This window comes from Heliangelus exortis, chromosome 13 (assembly GCF_036169615.1).
Source record: "Heliangelus exortis chromosome 13, bHelExo1.hap1, whole genome shotgun sequence".
Taxonomy (NCBI): domain Eukaryota; kingdom Metazoa; phylum Chordata; class Aves; order Apodiformes; family Trochilidae; genus Heliangelus; species Heliangelus exortis.
This window is the reverse complement of record NC_092434.1, coordinates 3,672,611-3,686,848: the sequence shown is the minus strand read 5'-3', so window position 1 is coordinate 3,686,848 and position 14,238 is coordinate 3,672,611. Positions and strand designations below refer to the sequence as shown.

The window sequence follows — 14,238 nt, the reverse complement described above, 5'->3', positions numbered from 1 at the left end:
CACCCATCACTCAACTCTCCCCCATTAATACATATATTTTTCTGTTAACTGCCCAAGCTATAGAGGAAAAAACTCCTGTGTATTATGGGTTATTTTAAACGTGAGTTCACAGCAGTAAACAAATGCAAAACGTCCCTGTGCGGAGGAGACCCCGGAGCTCCATCTCCCGCGGGGCGGAAGGCACGGGGGCTGTCAGACGCTGTTCGTGCTTTAGCTCCGCGCCTTTCTGATGTCAGGGGGATGAAAACATTCACCGCCTCTTCCGCCACTCGCTCGGGCGGCTCAGGACCTCCCGGACCGGGTCCGGGTCCGGGTCCGGTTCCGCCCTCTCGGCCCGCAGCGTGGCGCTGACGTAAGAGGGCGCGTCCCGTCCCGCGCTACTGAATATTCACCAGCGGCCACGGCGATTGGCTGCCGCCCCGGAAGTGTCTGGGGCACGGGGAGGGGGTGTGGAGCCGGCAGCTGACAGCAACATGGCGGCGGCAGCGGCCGGGCGGCGTGGCGGGGGGCTGGGGCGGCCCCCGGCTCCTCCACCCGTGCCCGTGGGGGATCTGCCGCCCGCCGGAGAGTTGGTGCGTCCCTCGGTGACAGAGCTGTCCCAAGTGAGGACCAACATCCTGTGCACGGTGCCCGGCTGCGGCAAGGTCCTGCCCAACAGCCCGGCCCTCAACATGCACCTCAGCAAGGCCCACCCGTTACAGGTACCGCCGCACCGCCCTGAGGCCCGGCCCGGCCCGGTCCAGCCCGGCTGCTTCCCTCCCGCTCAGCCCCGCGGGGATGGGGGGTGTCGCGCCCCTCACCTCGCTCCATGGGGCTCTAATGGCGCAGATTCTTTATCCGCTCCGGGAAGCCCCCGGGGCCTGGGCCGCCTCCTCCCCGCCCCTGCCCGCAGGCCGCTGGGTGAGGGGCTCGCTGCTGGGGGTTGGGGGCCGGGGGCGTCTCGCCCAGGCAGCGCTGGGCTTTGCTTTGTGCAGTGAAGTAAAACCGTGGGAGGGAGGGAGGGGGGCATTCCGAAAAGGAATAATGAAGCGTTTCTCCTTGTTTAAATCTCCCCCACGCGAAAAGCGCGGGTGTGTTTACAAGGAGAGGGGTGCGTTTGCACCCTGTGAACAGCCCTACTGGGGTTTCCACCGAAATAACTTCTAGCAAGCACCGGCGTTGCCCCCAAAGCAGTCACAAGTTCTTTGGGGCTCAGTTTCTGTTATTTCCCTTGCTCATGGCTTGTCTTTCTGCAGCTCTCTCCATTGCAGCCCCACCACTTCGGGATGCTGTGTAAGCAGATTCTGTTTCCTACCCTTAGCAGCTGGCAAGTCATCACAGTCCTGAGTGCTGTTGTGCTGGGGTTCTTTTTTTTAAAAAAAAATCGTCTGTGAGCCAAAATAAACCTAGATGGATGCCATCTTGGAAATGAGCCCTCGTTCCCGTAGCACTCCTGAGAAAACACAGCATCTCCTGTGAGGGGAGGAGTCCTGCAAGTGCATACTTGAGTGTGGGCCTTTCAGAAAGAAATCCTGACTTTTCTAAAAATGATAATGCTAAGTGAGTGAGGACAAAGCCTGGGAGACTTCAAGTGAAGCATTCGTAGCTGCACACTGAAAATGGCAGCCCCAGTGGGCAAACAATAAACATACTTGTCTTGTGAAATGGGTAACTGCACAACCAAGTGTGTGTAAGAGATGATCTTTGGTGGTGAACAAAAGAAAATAGTCCCAAGCATACTTGAGTATGCAGTCTCCTATCTCTGATTATTTAATTCTGTTTCTTAATATGCACTAACAACTTTTGCATGTGTTATGTATTCTGTCTGGTGTGTACGTATGGGTGGAGGTACAACAAAAATTGAAAGCATTCACTCATGAGCTTGTACTCTGAAAGTATGCAGCAGCCAGCAGGTTCTGTAACTTGTGTTCTGTGTGATGTATGAGGAAATTCTGCCTTCTGACCTGACCCATTGCTTAGGAAGCTGCTAACTAGTGGTGCCTCACAGAATTACCATGTATTTCCATCACCAAATTACTAAATCTTGTGGTAGTTTGGATAAACACTGGGATGGTTGCAGATGACTTACTGCAAGGGCATTGTAATGGAGAGTAAAACGTTACTGTGGCTTAGAGGAGGGTGGCTTTTCTGTACTGTGTCCTACATAAAATATCTTCAGTATGATGCACAGCTTGGGAATGCATCTGGAATGAAATCATAAAGATATAAAGGTAAAAAGATAAAACTCTAGGTTCACATTATTCTGTTTCTCCAGACATGGACTTTGACTAATATTTTAGTAATTCTTTGGTCTGTTGTCTGTATTGTTTAACGGGGAGAAGAGGAAGACTTCTGTGCATTTTAAAAATTAAGCTAGAGGAGTTCTTGTAAAGGAGAGGATTCTGTGGATTCCCTGCAGCAGGGAGGCTGCAGTCAGTGGTGAGCTGGAAAGGGCAGTTTACCCTTGGGGTAGGCTACTCAATTGTGAACATTCTGTCACGACAAGTTTGTTTCTGTAAGAATAGATGCACTTCTCTCTGTGCTATTTAGTGAAGAAATGCATGATCTGCTGGAAAAAAATATTTTAAGTGGTTGAGTACAGTCTACTGTAACTTGATGTTCTAAATTAGTCTTTTGGAGTAAGCCTTTCTGTTGAAGGAAAGCAAGATGTCACAAAGTTCACTGGAAAGGGAGTGTTGGTATGACTGAAATATGACTTATCAGGTGAATTTTTGAGAATTTTTGATTTTCTGTAAGATTAACTACTTAGAGCCAGGAGGACTTTGAAGATGAGGACTTGGACTTTCTCAAAATCAGCTTACTGTCTGGATAAGGGTTACTTATATGTGTGGATTATCTGGCAACTTGTCACAACAAATTTGTTGCGATCTGTCCCTTAAAATGTGTTTCAGCTGTTAAAAAGCCACTTTAATCATGTTTATATAGCTTTTAAACACTTGGTGTTACTCTGTACCTTAGTACTTAAGTAGTTTTAAATAACCTAACTGTGGTTTACCTGCTAAGTGCCTGAACATATTTCTTATATTGTCCTTCCATTTGTTGGGTTGTGAGGCTAAATACACTTTGAGTAACTTCTTACTTAGGAATAAGTAACTCCAGTTGTGGCTTTCTAAGCATATTGATTTTGTCTGCTGTGGGAGAGACCACACCTAGTTTTGACTTGAAGACAAATCTCTTTTTCTCTTGAGGACTGGCATCTGGTCAAAGTGGTTCTGGGTAAAGTCAGGATAACAAAGTGTAATGGGAAGTGGGGATGGATCAACTGGATTTCTTTGAGCTGTTCCTGTTTTGGGCAGTGGCTCTCAGAGCTGCAAAAATAATTGAGTTATTATTCATCAGAAGTAAACCAGGCCTGTTAATGAATGGTTTATCCATGGGGGAAACTGCTGTATATGAAGATGCTTAGAAGGTTAAAACATTACACGAAACCTCCCTTTTTAGAGAATTATTCCAGATCTTCTTGATGAAATGACATCATTTTGGTTGAGAGGCTCTAAACATTGCTTCCCTGAGTATGGTGTGGCATTGGCAAAAATGAACTTGCAGCAGTGTCAGCAAGTGTGTGGAAATACAACTGAAGTATTGCTTGAAGGGATCACATTTGACACAGGACAGCACAGATTGAGAGACTTTTTGAGGAAGAGCAAAATTGTTGAAGTGTCCCAGTTATCTGCTTTGTGGTGTTCATGAAGTGCAAGTGAAATGAACCCTCCAGAAGCAAGGCACAGGTAGCTCAGTGCAGAGTTGTTGGGTTGTGACTGACTGCAGCTCAGTAAGAAGTGAGGGTGTGAGCAGTGAACCCCGTTGCATCCCAGCTGCAGTACACACTACTTGTTTGCTTCACATGGGGCAACTGTTGCACCTTGTGGATTCTTCATGTTTGTGTAACGTGTGTGAACACGAAGCAGCTGGAGATCTGCCCAAAGAAGGGAGGGAGGGAGGGAGTGGTGTAAAAGCAACATTCCACTGCTTATTGTGCTTACTGTCACTGTCCTTGTGCTAAGGAAAACAGGGTGCAGAGCTCACGCAGGGCATGTTCCTGTAATTCTTCCCTGAATAATCATCATGGGGATGCCATCAGGGACTGGGTAACTGGCTCTGAGGACTTGGTTGGCCTCCTACTCAATCCCAGGATGTAAGGAGCCTCACAGCTACCCTGAGCATCAAATTTTTCTTATTTCACTTTCATTCTTGTGCTTAGACACAGATGTTTTCCCCTCAGTTTCCCCTGAGACTCTTTGCAACAGGCTGTGTCTAGAGAGATGCCTCTTGTCTGGTTCCCATGGCTGTGTCCTCAGTAGGTTCTGTGTGGTCAAGCAATCCTTACAGTCCCATTACTCTTTCTTTCTTGATGTGTGTTTTTGAGGTGCTCTTTGAGCAAGTTGCTTTCTTCTGCTGTGTACCTGTGATGGCCAGGGAGGCAGATTGCAGGGAAAGTCACTTCATGTTAGGAGGTTCAGAACAACTTCTAGTTGTAAGAGCCAGAGACTTAAGTGAGATTTGGTTTGTGAGTCAAATTAAGTGGCAGAGTGTACTTAGCATTGTTCATTTTATTAGATGTAAACTCTAAATAGTACTGAGAGAATTCCAGTGTCAGGAAAGTGTTGTGTTACACAGGGTGTGACTGATTTTAATGAACCTTCAAGTACACTCTGCTACTAACAAGTAAAACCACATTAAACTGGCAGTGTAATACCTGTAGGGAAAACTTCCTGGCTCAAATAACACAGAAGGTGGTTGTAATAGGCTTGGGGCAGTGGGTTGGTAAAAGTAAACAGTACAGTACCCCTACTCTGTAGAGCTTGTTGTAATTTCACTTGGTAATTTTGATGGTAACTTTGCAAAGTAGCATCCACATAGGTGGGAAACTCCATTTCCACTTTCCAGTCACCTAGGAATGTGCCCTCAGCTCAGTGAGGTGTGTGAACTCAGCCAATGTTGACGTGAATTCTGAATTTTGCCTTTAATATGCAAACCTGTAGAACTGTCAGCTTCTCATTTGGTTATTTTTCAGGATGGAAAACTTAATGCACCAATAAGGAAGAGTTTGAAAACATCACAGAAATTCTACTGCTGTCCTATTGAAGGCTGCCCTAGAGGACCAAACAGACCGTTTTCCCAATTTTCTCTTGTAAAACAGGTATTTCTGTTTCCTGAATTATTCATACTGATTCAGTCCTGATGGTCTCTACTCCAGAGTGAATAATTTTGTGTTTGGATTTGAGCGAAGCCTCTCAGCATATAACTAGAATTTGGATAATTGTATGCAGAAGCTCCACATAGGCATATGGTTAAGAAATGTGCACGTTTACATGTTGGTATTAGAGAACCTGAACATCATGCCAGGTTGTTCTGCAAAATGAGAAGACAGCCCCACTCCACAAATCAAAAAGGTGGAGAAATGTTGATGACAAGAGGAAAAAATACCACAGTAGCAACCAGTAAAGGTTTTAAACCTGGCTGGTGCTTATAAACTTTTTAAAAAATTAGTAGTCAAAAATTAGTTTTTTCTCTGCTTCAGAAGCAAGATGCCTTTGTTTGCTAGTTATCTGTCTAAGAAAACATGTAAGAATTTTTTCCTGCATGAGTGAGTAAAAAAATCACCCTTCTGCTGTTGGTTACCTGTGATAAGTTGGGGAGACCACAGGAGAGGAGTGGGTAGCACTCTGTGCTGTATGTGAAAAGGGAAAATTCTGGTGTTTGCTCTGAAGTTGACCTGTTTGGCTTCAGACTGTTTGTTCAGTTGCAGTGTTGCAACACATGTTTATTATCTATGCTCTTTGGTAAGATTAATCTATTGATTTATTCATGTCCATAGGAAACCTCCAGTAGCATTAGGACACATAAATCATGTCTGGATTTTAAGATGCACCTAGCACAAGCAGATTTGCAAGCTTCTTTCTACTGATGGCTTTAAGCTTGTAACTTGCTCCTAACAGGTCTTTTAAACAAATTTTAATCCTACTCTTCAGTGCTATTTATTAAAAATTACTATTTTTAATAATAGTATTACTATAACTTTTTAATAACAGTATTACTGCGTCCCTTAAACATAATTTTCTTTTTTTTTTATCTTAGCTGAATAATGTTTACTTTTTGGTGTGTATTCCAGCACTTTATGAAAATGCATGCTGAAAAGAAGCACAAATGTGATAAATGTAGTAACTCCTATGGTACAGAATGGTATTTGAAACGGCACATAGAGGTCTGTGGCAAAACCTTCCAATGCACTTGTGGATGCCCTTATGCCAGCAGAACAGCATTATTGTCCCATATTTACAGAACTGGCCACGAAATTCCTGCAGAACACAGGTAAAAGTGAAGCAATTAAGTAATGATACTTCTCTTCATTCCTAAGCCCTCTGTCTCCTATGTCCTGGCTTTTTGTCTTCTTTCTGTTGATTAAATAGGAAATAGGCTCATATTGGTTTAGCTGTGGAACAGTTTGCAGGGTTTTTTTCTGTTGCTTTTAGTAGTTTCTGTTCTGTTAAAAGCAATTAGAATCATCTAACCTTTAAATATGATTTCCCCCCATATAAAACCAAATACTGTCAGTGTGGTAGTCACTGATGACACTGCACTGCATGGCAGAAATGTGAGTGAGGGCTTCTTGTTGCATCTGCTTTCACACTTCAGCAGAGATGATTTGGCAAAGTTTACAGCTGGTAACTGTGACATGGAATGCAGTTCAGTTTATTTTATTTTCTAGTCTAGCCATCTGTGCAAGTATTAGTAGTTTCCTTTGTGGGTTTTTGGGGGCTGTTTTGTTTTGGTTTAATGCCTGTATCTGCGTGTTTACATTTATGGTTGTCTGAAAGTGTACTTGTATTTCACAAAGGGTAATCTGTGTCCTAAGGCCTAGCCTGCCTGCCTTGGAGATTCAGCTGCTGCAAGCTTAAGTTTTATGTGAGGAAGTGCTAATTGTGTCTCCAGTTTCCATGAGAGACCTTTGCCTGTACACTAATTTTAAGGGCACCCTCCTTTCAGTGCTCAGTCTGAGTCAGTGTCAAAGTAACAAACATGTTCTCAAATCCAAGTGCTTAATGTACAAGGGAGAAGAAGCCATCTAAACTTTCACCTCCATTTAGATATAGGTGTCCATAAAAGAGGTAACTTTTTTCTTTTTGAAATGTGAGTGTGGGAAGTACTTTTATGTTTTAATCAGGATTAGCTGTCTTCTCATATCCAGCTTCATCTATGACTTCAGCTTTTTTTTCCAATGCAGTGATTGAAAAGAATGGATGGCAAATCATTTTGTGCTTGAAAGGAGTATAAAGTATTTATCTCCTGTTCACAGGGATCCTCCTAGTAAGAAAAGGAAAATGGAAACCTCTGTACATAATCAGCAGTTGGCAGAGAAAGCAAATGAAGCACTCATCAATACCCACAATAATAATCCTGGCACTCAGGAACTGGAGTCCTCTGAAGTGAAAGTAGTGGCCTCTCTCAAAGGCTCCTGCAGTTCTACCTTCACGAACCAAATGCAGCCAAAATGTACACCCAAGATGCTTTTGCCAAAGCCCAAGGTGGCTTTGGTTAAAGTTCCAGTGATGCAGCTTGCTCACTTGCCTGTCTATGTATCTGCACCAGACTCTGCTGTCAAACCTGCTGTAGTGGCTGTTGATAATCAAGGTTCAGTTGTAAGTACTGTTCACTTATTGCCTCAGTCTATAGGTATCCTGATCCCAGCACTGGAGGCAGAAACTCTTGTATTTAAAGACAGTATGCCTGTTTCAAAAGTGACAAATTCTGGTGATAATGAACCAGTAAGTACTGGTGTACAAGTTGAGTTGGATAAGATTATGTCAAATAACACAGGGCAAGAGCTGGGGAATGTTTGTCACAAGAATAAAATTTCTTCAATAAATATCCAGACTGATTTATCTTATATTTCACAGAACTTTGTGCCAGCTGCAGCCTGGACTCCCAATTCTTCTGTATCCTCTTGCTCTCAGACAGATCTCTCATTCAGTTCACAGGTTTCATTACCCATCAGTGTACAAACACAGACACTGCTGCCTGGTTCCAAACTGACTTCATCTATAGCTGCTCAGACTGATGCTTTTAGTCAGGTTTGTTTTCCAATGTGTGGCATTTCTAGAGAGACTCAAACCAGTAGGACACAGGACTTGATGGATGGAAGAGTGCAAATGGACCAGGCTGTAATGTGCAGTGACATCTTTGACAACGTTCATTCCTCATACAATGTTTCTACTCACACTGAGCTTCCAGAAAACAACTTAATGCCTGCAAATATAGATCAAACCTTGCTGCAAAGGAGTAATTGCAAGAGCCTGAATCAAGATACAGAGAAGTCTGAATCCCTTATCAGCTTCAATACACAGACTAATATACTTCCACCTCAAAATACAACAGATAATCAAACGCAGACAATGGACCTACTAAATGATCTGGAAAACATCTTTTCAGGAAACATGTCTGGCCAGACACTGGATAATCGTGGTCTTCTGTCTGAGACAAGTTCTAATGCTGACACTCATCTGCCACCTGCTCCATCACAGAGCACAGGAATAGACTTTGACATTGAAGAGTTCTTTTCAGCATCCAATATCCAAACTCAGACTGAGGAGAGTGAGCTCGGTACCCTGAACTCTGAGCCAGTTTTGGAGTCTCTGGACATTGAAACTCAGACTGATTTCTTGTTTTCAGATAGTGCCACTCAGTCATACAACTGCCGAGGAAACTCTAACTTCTTAGGTTTGGAGATGTTTGATACACAGACACAGACAGACCTGAATTTCTTTTTGGACAGTAACAGCCATCTGCCTTTAGGAAGTATTCTGAAGCAGTCGAGTTTCTCCATGAGTACCGACTCATCTGACACAGAAACCCAGACAGAAGTGTACCTGGCTACTAAAAATATACCTACTCAAAATATTGAAAGCAAAGTCCAGCTCAGTAGCACTGAAACACAGACTATGGATAGCTGCTTTGAGAATCTAGGGAGTTTATTCCTCACCAGCAATGAGACACAGACAGCAATGGATGACTTTCTTCTGGCTGACTTAGCCTGGAATACAATGGAGTCCCAGTTCAGCTCAGTAGAAACTCAGACCTGTGAAGAGCTGTGCTCCTTGTTTCAGGCCTCTGACAAGCCCAGCCACTGAATACTACACAAAATAACTGTTTCCTGTGGTTTGAAATTAAGTTATTGGGGTGGGAAGGATGGCTTGACCAAGTTTTATCTACTTTGCATTATTGAATGTAGTTATTGTCAGCAGATGGCCTAAGAGACTTCTCATGCTGAAGGTACTCTATTGAATCTGATCCTTTACATAAGCTATGTGTGTATAAATGGGGGTAAGGAGGGGCTGTTACATGTTAGTGTACATTTGAACCTTAAAAAAAATAATTATGTGGTGCCTATGTTTTTTCCTCAAACTTATTTATAATGCTGATACTGCTTTCATTTAAATGGAAGATCTCCTAAAGTTGTTCTTTATATCTCTGTCTAATCCTGGCTTATATATAGGGTTCCAATGTGCTGGACCAAAAATCCTACCTGTCCGATTCAGATGCTTCCCTGAACTTGAGGGGGAGGATTCTGTTAGTGTAAGCTACTTCTCTTTACTTTTTTTAGTAGCTTGTATTTTAAATCCAGCATGAGTGCAGTAAGACATGTTGTCTTCTTTTACTTTATGCCATCACAGCTTTTTCTCCTGCATAAGTTGGTATTTTCCAAATACCTGTCCAAGACACTAGACACATATTGTTGAATATATTTATTATTAAAAATATGTAGAAAGCAGAACTTTCATAACTTTTTTCCCTGAGTGGCACTGATGCCCTTTGATGGGTAGGACGAGAATTTGGAATACATAGTTACAGGGGAAATTACTATGTTGTCTCTTAAGTTAGTGTAATAAATAGGACTAGCATTATTAGAATCTTGAGGAGGCATTAAACTTTTTCTGTCTGTAAGATGCAAATGTTACAATGTGTATGCCTCCAAGACTGGAATAATTTGTGTTTGCTGAAATTCTCTTAGCTTTATTAAGATACAAGTTGAGAAATGTTACAGTGGTTTATAGCTGTTACCTCTACAGAAATAGTCAGAAATGGGAAATTAAATTCTCTACTTACTCACCTAGGCTCCTGTTTTTGGACTTCTTGCTTCCAAAAACAATTGGAGCCTGTACAACAGAGGTGGGAGATCAGCTCACAGAAGCCCTTTCAGAATAGTTGTGTCTTGCTTTTGCACATCGATCTGCAGTTTATTTGACTTTTAAAGTTTTTCTGAGTGTTGTCAAATTGAAACTGTTTTTTCAGAGAAGAAACGTGTGACCTCTTGGAATTTTTTCTGATGTTCATCTTGCCCCTCATACCATTGTTAGCAGTATCTTTCATTTGATTAAAAAAAAAAAAAAGCCAGTTGTGAATGTATTTTAGAATTTGGCCTTAACTAATTTTATGTTTTACTATATTACCTGCAACATGTAGGCCTCTGGTTTTGTCCCAGAAAGGCTTTAGTTTCTGTTACCTTAAATGAAAAGAGAAACCTCTTCTTGTCAAGTTCCTGGGCCTGTAACAGACTTCACTCTCCCATTATGAGAGGAGAATTATGAGCTGTGTATTTACTAGGCAGCCCATCAGTAATGTATGTCCAAGCCTTAGTTTTTGAAGACTTGCTGTGCTATGTGCTTCATATTCTCAGCTCAAGGATGTGGAAGTTACTCATCCTCTGCAGCTAACTTGTTTTGCTGAGAATGAGAAATACCTGTTTTGTTTTTTTTAATCTCTCCTATCACTCATTAAATTGCCATAGTTAACACACTAGTATGGTAAGCATCTCTACTTGTACTGGAAATAATCTCTTTACATTAACCCTGGAACTTATTTTCCTCCTGAAACCACAGCTCTGTTGCCTGTTGTAATTTTTCAGCATTTGTAGGTGGCAGGTCAGACACTTCCAGTCTTTGGGTGAAGAAACTGCAGGAAGGAATTTTGCAATCTCTCCCAGGAGCACAGTTAATTCTGCTTTGGGGAATGACCCCCAGGTTCCACAGTGCCTGGAGTTCTGATCTTAAAGGTGGGATATAGTGAAAAAAGAAGGAAGGGATCATTTGTAATTCTGTTTCTTCTGAAGGTATGACTGATTGACATTTACCTCCCTAGGTTCAAACTGGGAAATAAGTTGATTTTTTTTTTTTTCAATAGCAGTATTTTTCTAGTAATGTTGCATCATCATATTTTAAAGTGTTTTTCCTTTTCCATTCTTGCCCCTGGCTGGAATGCCAGAGAATGTTTTATCATACAGGGGCTTCCATGTTTCCCATGTGCAAGCTGTCTGTACTGATTCATGAAAGAGAAGCAGGTACTACAGAGCTAGTTGGGGAAAACTGCATTTTCCACAGCTGGAGAAGGCAGAACTGAAAAACTGTTCATTACCTCTGAATTTAGAAGGTCAGTCTTTTTTTCTGCAAGGGAAGGAATCTTAGGTGATGAGGAGCAGAACTACAGAAGGCTTTGAATTGTAGCTATCTGAGAGACCAAATGGCATTCTAAAAACTTTGAAACTAATTTACAAATCAGAATGAGAATTGCCACGTTCCTATGGTATAAGCCAAAGCTCTTAATGTCAGTGACTATCAGAAAAATTACTGCTCATTAATATTTTGAATTCTTCAAATTTGAATGAGTTCTTCAAAATGGCATATTTTCTGGGTTTGGTCATTGTTTTAAAAATAACCTTCAGACAGAACTATTTCTTGGTAGTACTAAATTGATACTTATTTCCCTTTTTCTGCAGTTTGATCTGATTTTCAAGGCACTGTCTCTATTGTAAGTATTGGTCAGCAATGACTTATTACTTTGCTTATTCTCTTTTGAATCCTCTCCTGCCATTTGAACTGCTATACAAAAAGTAACATCAGATTCTCTGTTGCCTCTTAGAGCAGATTTTTATCTGGAAGTACTACTAATATTACCAGGACTTAATCTGCATTTGCTGCTTAATTTTGTTATGTGGTTGCTGGATCTTGATCTGGATGTCTGTGTAATGCTACTCTAAAACTCAATTAGAAGTTTTGCAGTGTCACTTGAACTTTTCTTTAGTATATAAAAGAATCACACAAATGAAACAGCAAATTTAGGATATGCCTTCCATGAGAACATAGACACAAAACAGCTGAAAAATGGGAGGTTGTGCCATTGCCTTCCATGTTTTAACAGTGCTACAAATATGTATGACAGTAGATGAATGTTTCTTCTACTTTTGGCTTTATTTGCATCCATTTCCACTAACACAGTTGTAAATACTTCTTTGTGCTTTGGGTAGGGAGGGAATCCTCTCCCAACTCTTCGTGTCAGCCTAGAGAAATTGGTAGGTCAAAGTCAGAGTTTACTAACGCTGCATATTAGCTATGCAAAGCTGTTTGTGTCTAGACAGTTTTCACTTCCAAAGGATATGAAATCTTAAAATACATGTGCTTGCAGTTATAAATTTAAAGAGCTGTAAAACAAGCCTTGTGAGACCTCATCTAGTTTTGAACAATCAATGTCTGTAACTTCACGTATGTAACTAACACTCCTTACAATTTTTATTCCAAGGAGCACACACAGTCATTTTTTCTGTTGAAAACAAAGAGCTGAATTCCCCTTTTAGTCCTGTGTACCTTGATTGTTTTAGAGGCAACAGAACAAAGAGAGATGCCTGCCTTCCACTGCTTTGTATCTTGATCCTGCCCAAACCTGCTCATGTGATTAGTTAGATCTGAACTGATTTTTTTGAGGCTGGGTAGAGATGTAAGTGTTGGCAGGACTGGCATCTTTTTAATAGCCTTCCAAATATAGGGTAAATCAACAGGACTTTTTCATGATCAACATAGGGTGCTCAACCCACAAAAGAGTGTGTCACTCAAGTGACAGCTCAGAGGTGAACCAAATGTACTTTGCCTTTATCATTAAGGCTGTACAGCTTCCTTTGCTTTAACATATTTCTGATGTCTTGGGTCCTTTTTAAAAAACATCTTAATGTACAATTTACTGTTCCAAATACATTTACACCAAAATGATCCTAGCAAACTGGGCCTTGCAAGCTTTTCCATTCATGTTTGTTTTGAGGTGCTGCTATGCTTGTGTACAAACTTCCAGTAGTAACTTTATTTGAACACTCTGAGGATAGGGTTGTTTAATGGTAGCAAACTTCAATGTGTGGTGCAAACATGGGTCTTCTGGGTTTTTTGTTGTTGTTTTTTAACAGCTGATGTGAATTTAAGTGTGTGCTAGGAGGATTTCCTGCTTACAGCATGACTGAATTTTTGTGTTTAAATGCCATTGCTATGCAATGAACAGAACCAAGGAACTACATCTTTCAACTCTGCATTGCCTTGCAGTCAGGTTGAGAATGTTTGTATTCATGTGTGTGACTCTTCCACTTCACCAAAAATGTAATCAGCCTGAAACAGCAGAAACTCCTGAAGGAACTGAGGAGTTATATAACAGAAGGCCCTCCTGATTCTTTTTCATATCCTGGCTTTACAGCAGTTTCTTCCACATAACCAGCAGTGGAACTTAATAGATGACTTGTGATGATGTAAACTGTACATTTCACAACAACTGATGCTTTACATGCATGCTTCAAGCACTTGGATGCAGAGCAAGACTGACTGTACTTCTGCCTACAGATATTTGCAAGTACATCTGTGATAAAGCTAGGTATGAAAGATGGACATATTTTTTGCAGCTTAGGGAATTCAGCCCCTGATTACAATTTAATTTAAACTTGTCATTATTTGGAATGGATGAGTAATAAATCTCATGGGTGAGTCTTTCCCAAAGCATGGGTGAGTCTTTCCCAAAGCATGTGTGAGTTACTCTCTATAAGGCTGACAAATGTCCTTAAAATATTTTTCTTCTCACTGGTGAGACTTTGACTTAGTGGGCAAATTCAAAGTACATCCATGTTTAATTTTTGCTGTTTGAGCCAGTAAACTTGCAATGAGTTTCAAAAGCAAGCACTCATTTCTTAGACCTATTTTACAAGTGACAATCCCAAAGAAGGAATGTTGTCCTAGTAATTGTGAAACTTTGAAGTATGTTAATGCATGCAGAGAAAAAACCTTGTGCCAAAATACTGTTTCATATTTCCCTCTTTTGGAAACTGAAGTGTTACACAAAGCTACTAGTAAGTTATTCACAAGTATTGAAATGTTTTGTTCACAAATGAAGCACTTAGTCCTGTAAATTATACATATTTTGGAATAAAGTTAACTTAAA

The 14,238-nt window shown here is 41.4% G+C and overlaps 1 protein-coding gene across 8 annotated transcripts; it reads left to right on the top strand.

Moving 5' to 3' along the window:
• The first annotated feature begins 432 nt into the window (after positions 1–432).
• ATMIN (ATM interactor) lies at positions 433–14,238 on the top strand. 8 transcript variants are annotated; one of them, XR_011728426.1, is made up of 6 exons: positions 433–701; positions 5,015–5,140; positions 6,113–6,312; positions 7,298–9,270; positions 9,494–9,573; positions 10,904–14,238. XR_011728426.1 is itself a non-coding variant. In XM_071756649.1 (5 exons), exons 1-5 carry the CDS (start codon positions 474–476, stop codon positions 9,126–9,128), a joined length of 2,127 nt encoding a protein of 708 aa, XP_071612750.1. In that variant the 5' UTR covers positions 433–473; the 3' UTR covers positions 9,129–14,238. The 8 variants fall into 8 exon arrangements, 2 of the variants coding, with proteins under 2 accessions (XP_071612750.1, XP_071612749.1); XR_011728427.1 differs by lacking the exon at positions 9,494–9,573; XR_011728423.1 differs by having other exon boundaries at positions 9,494–14,238.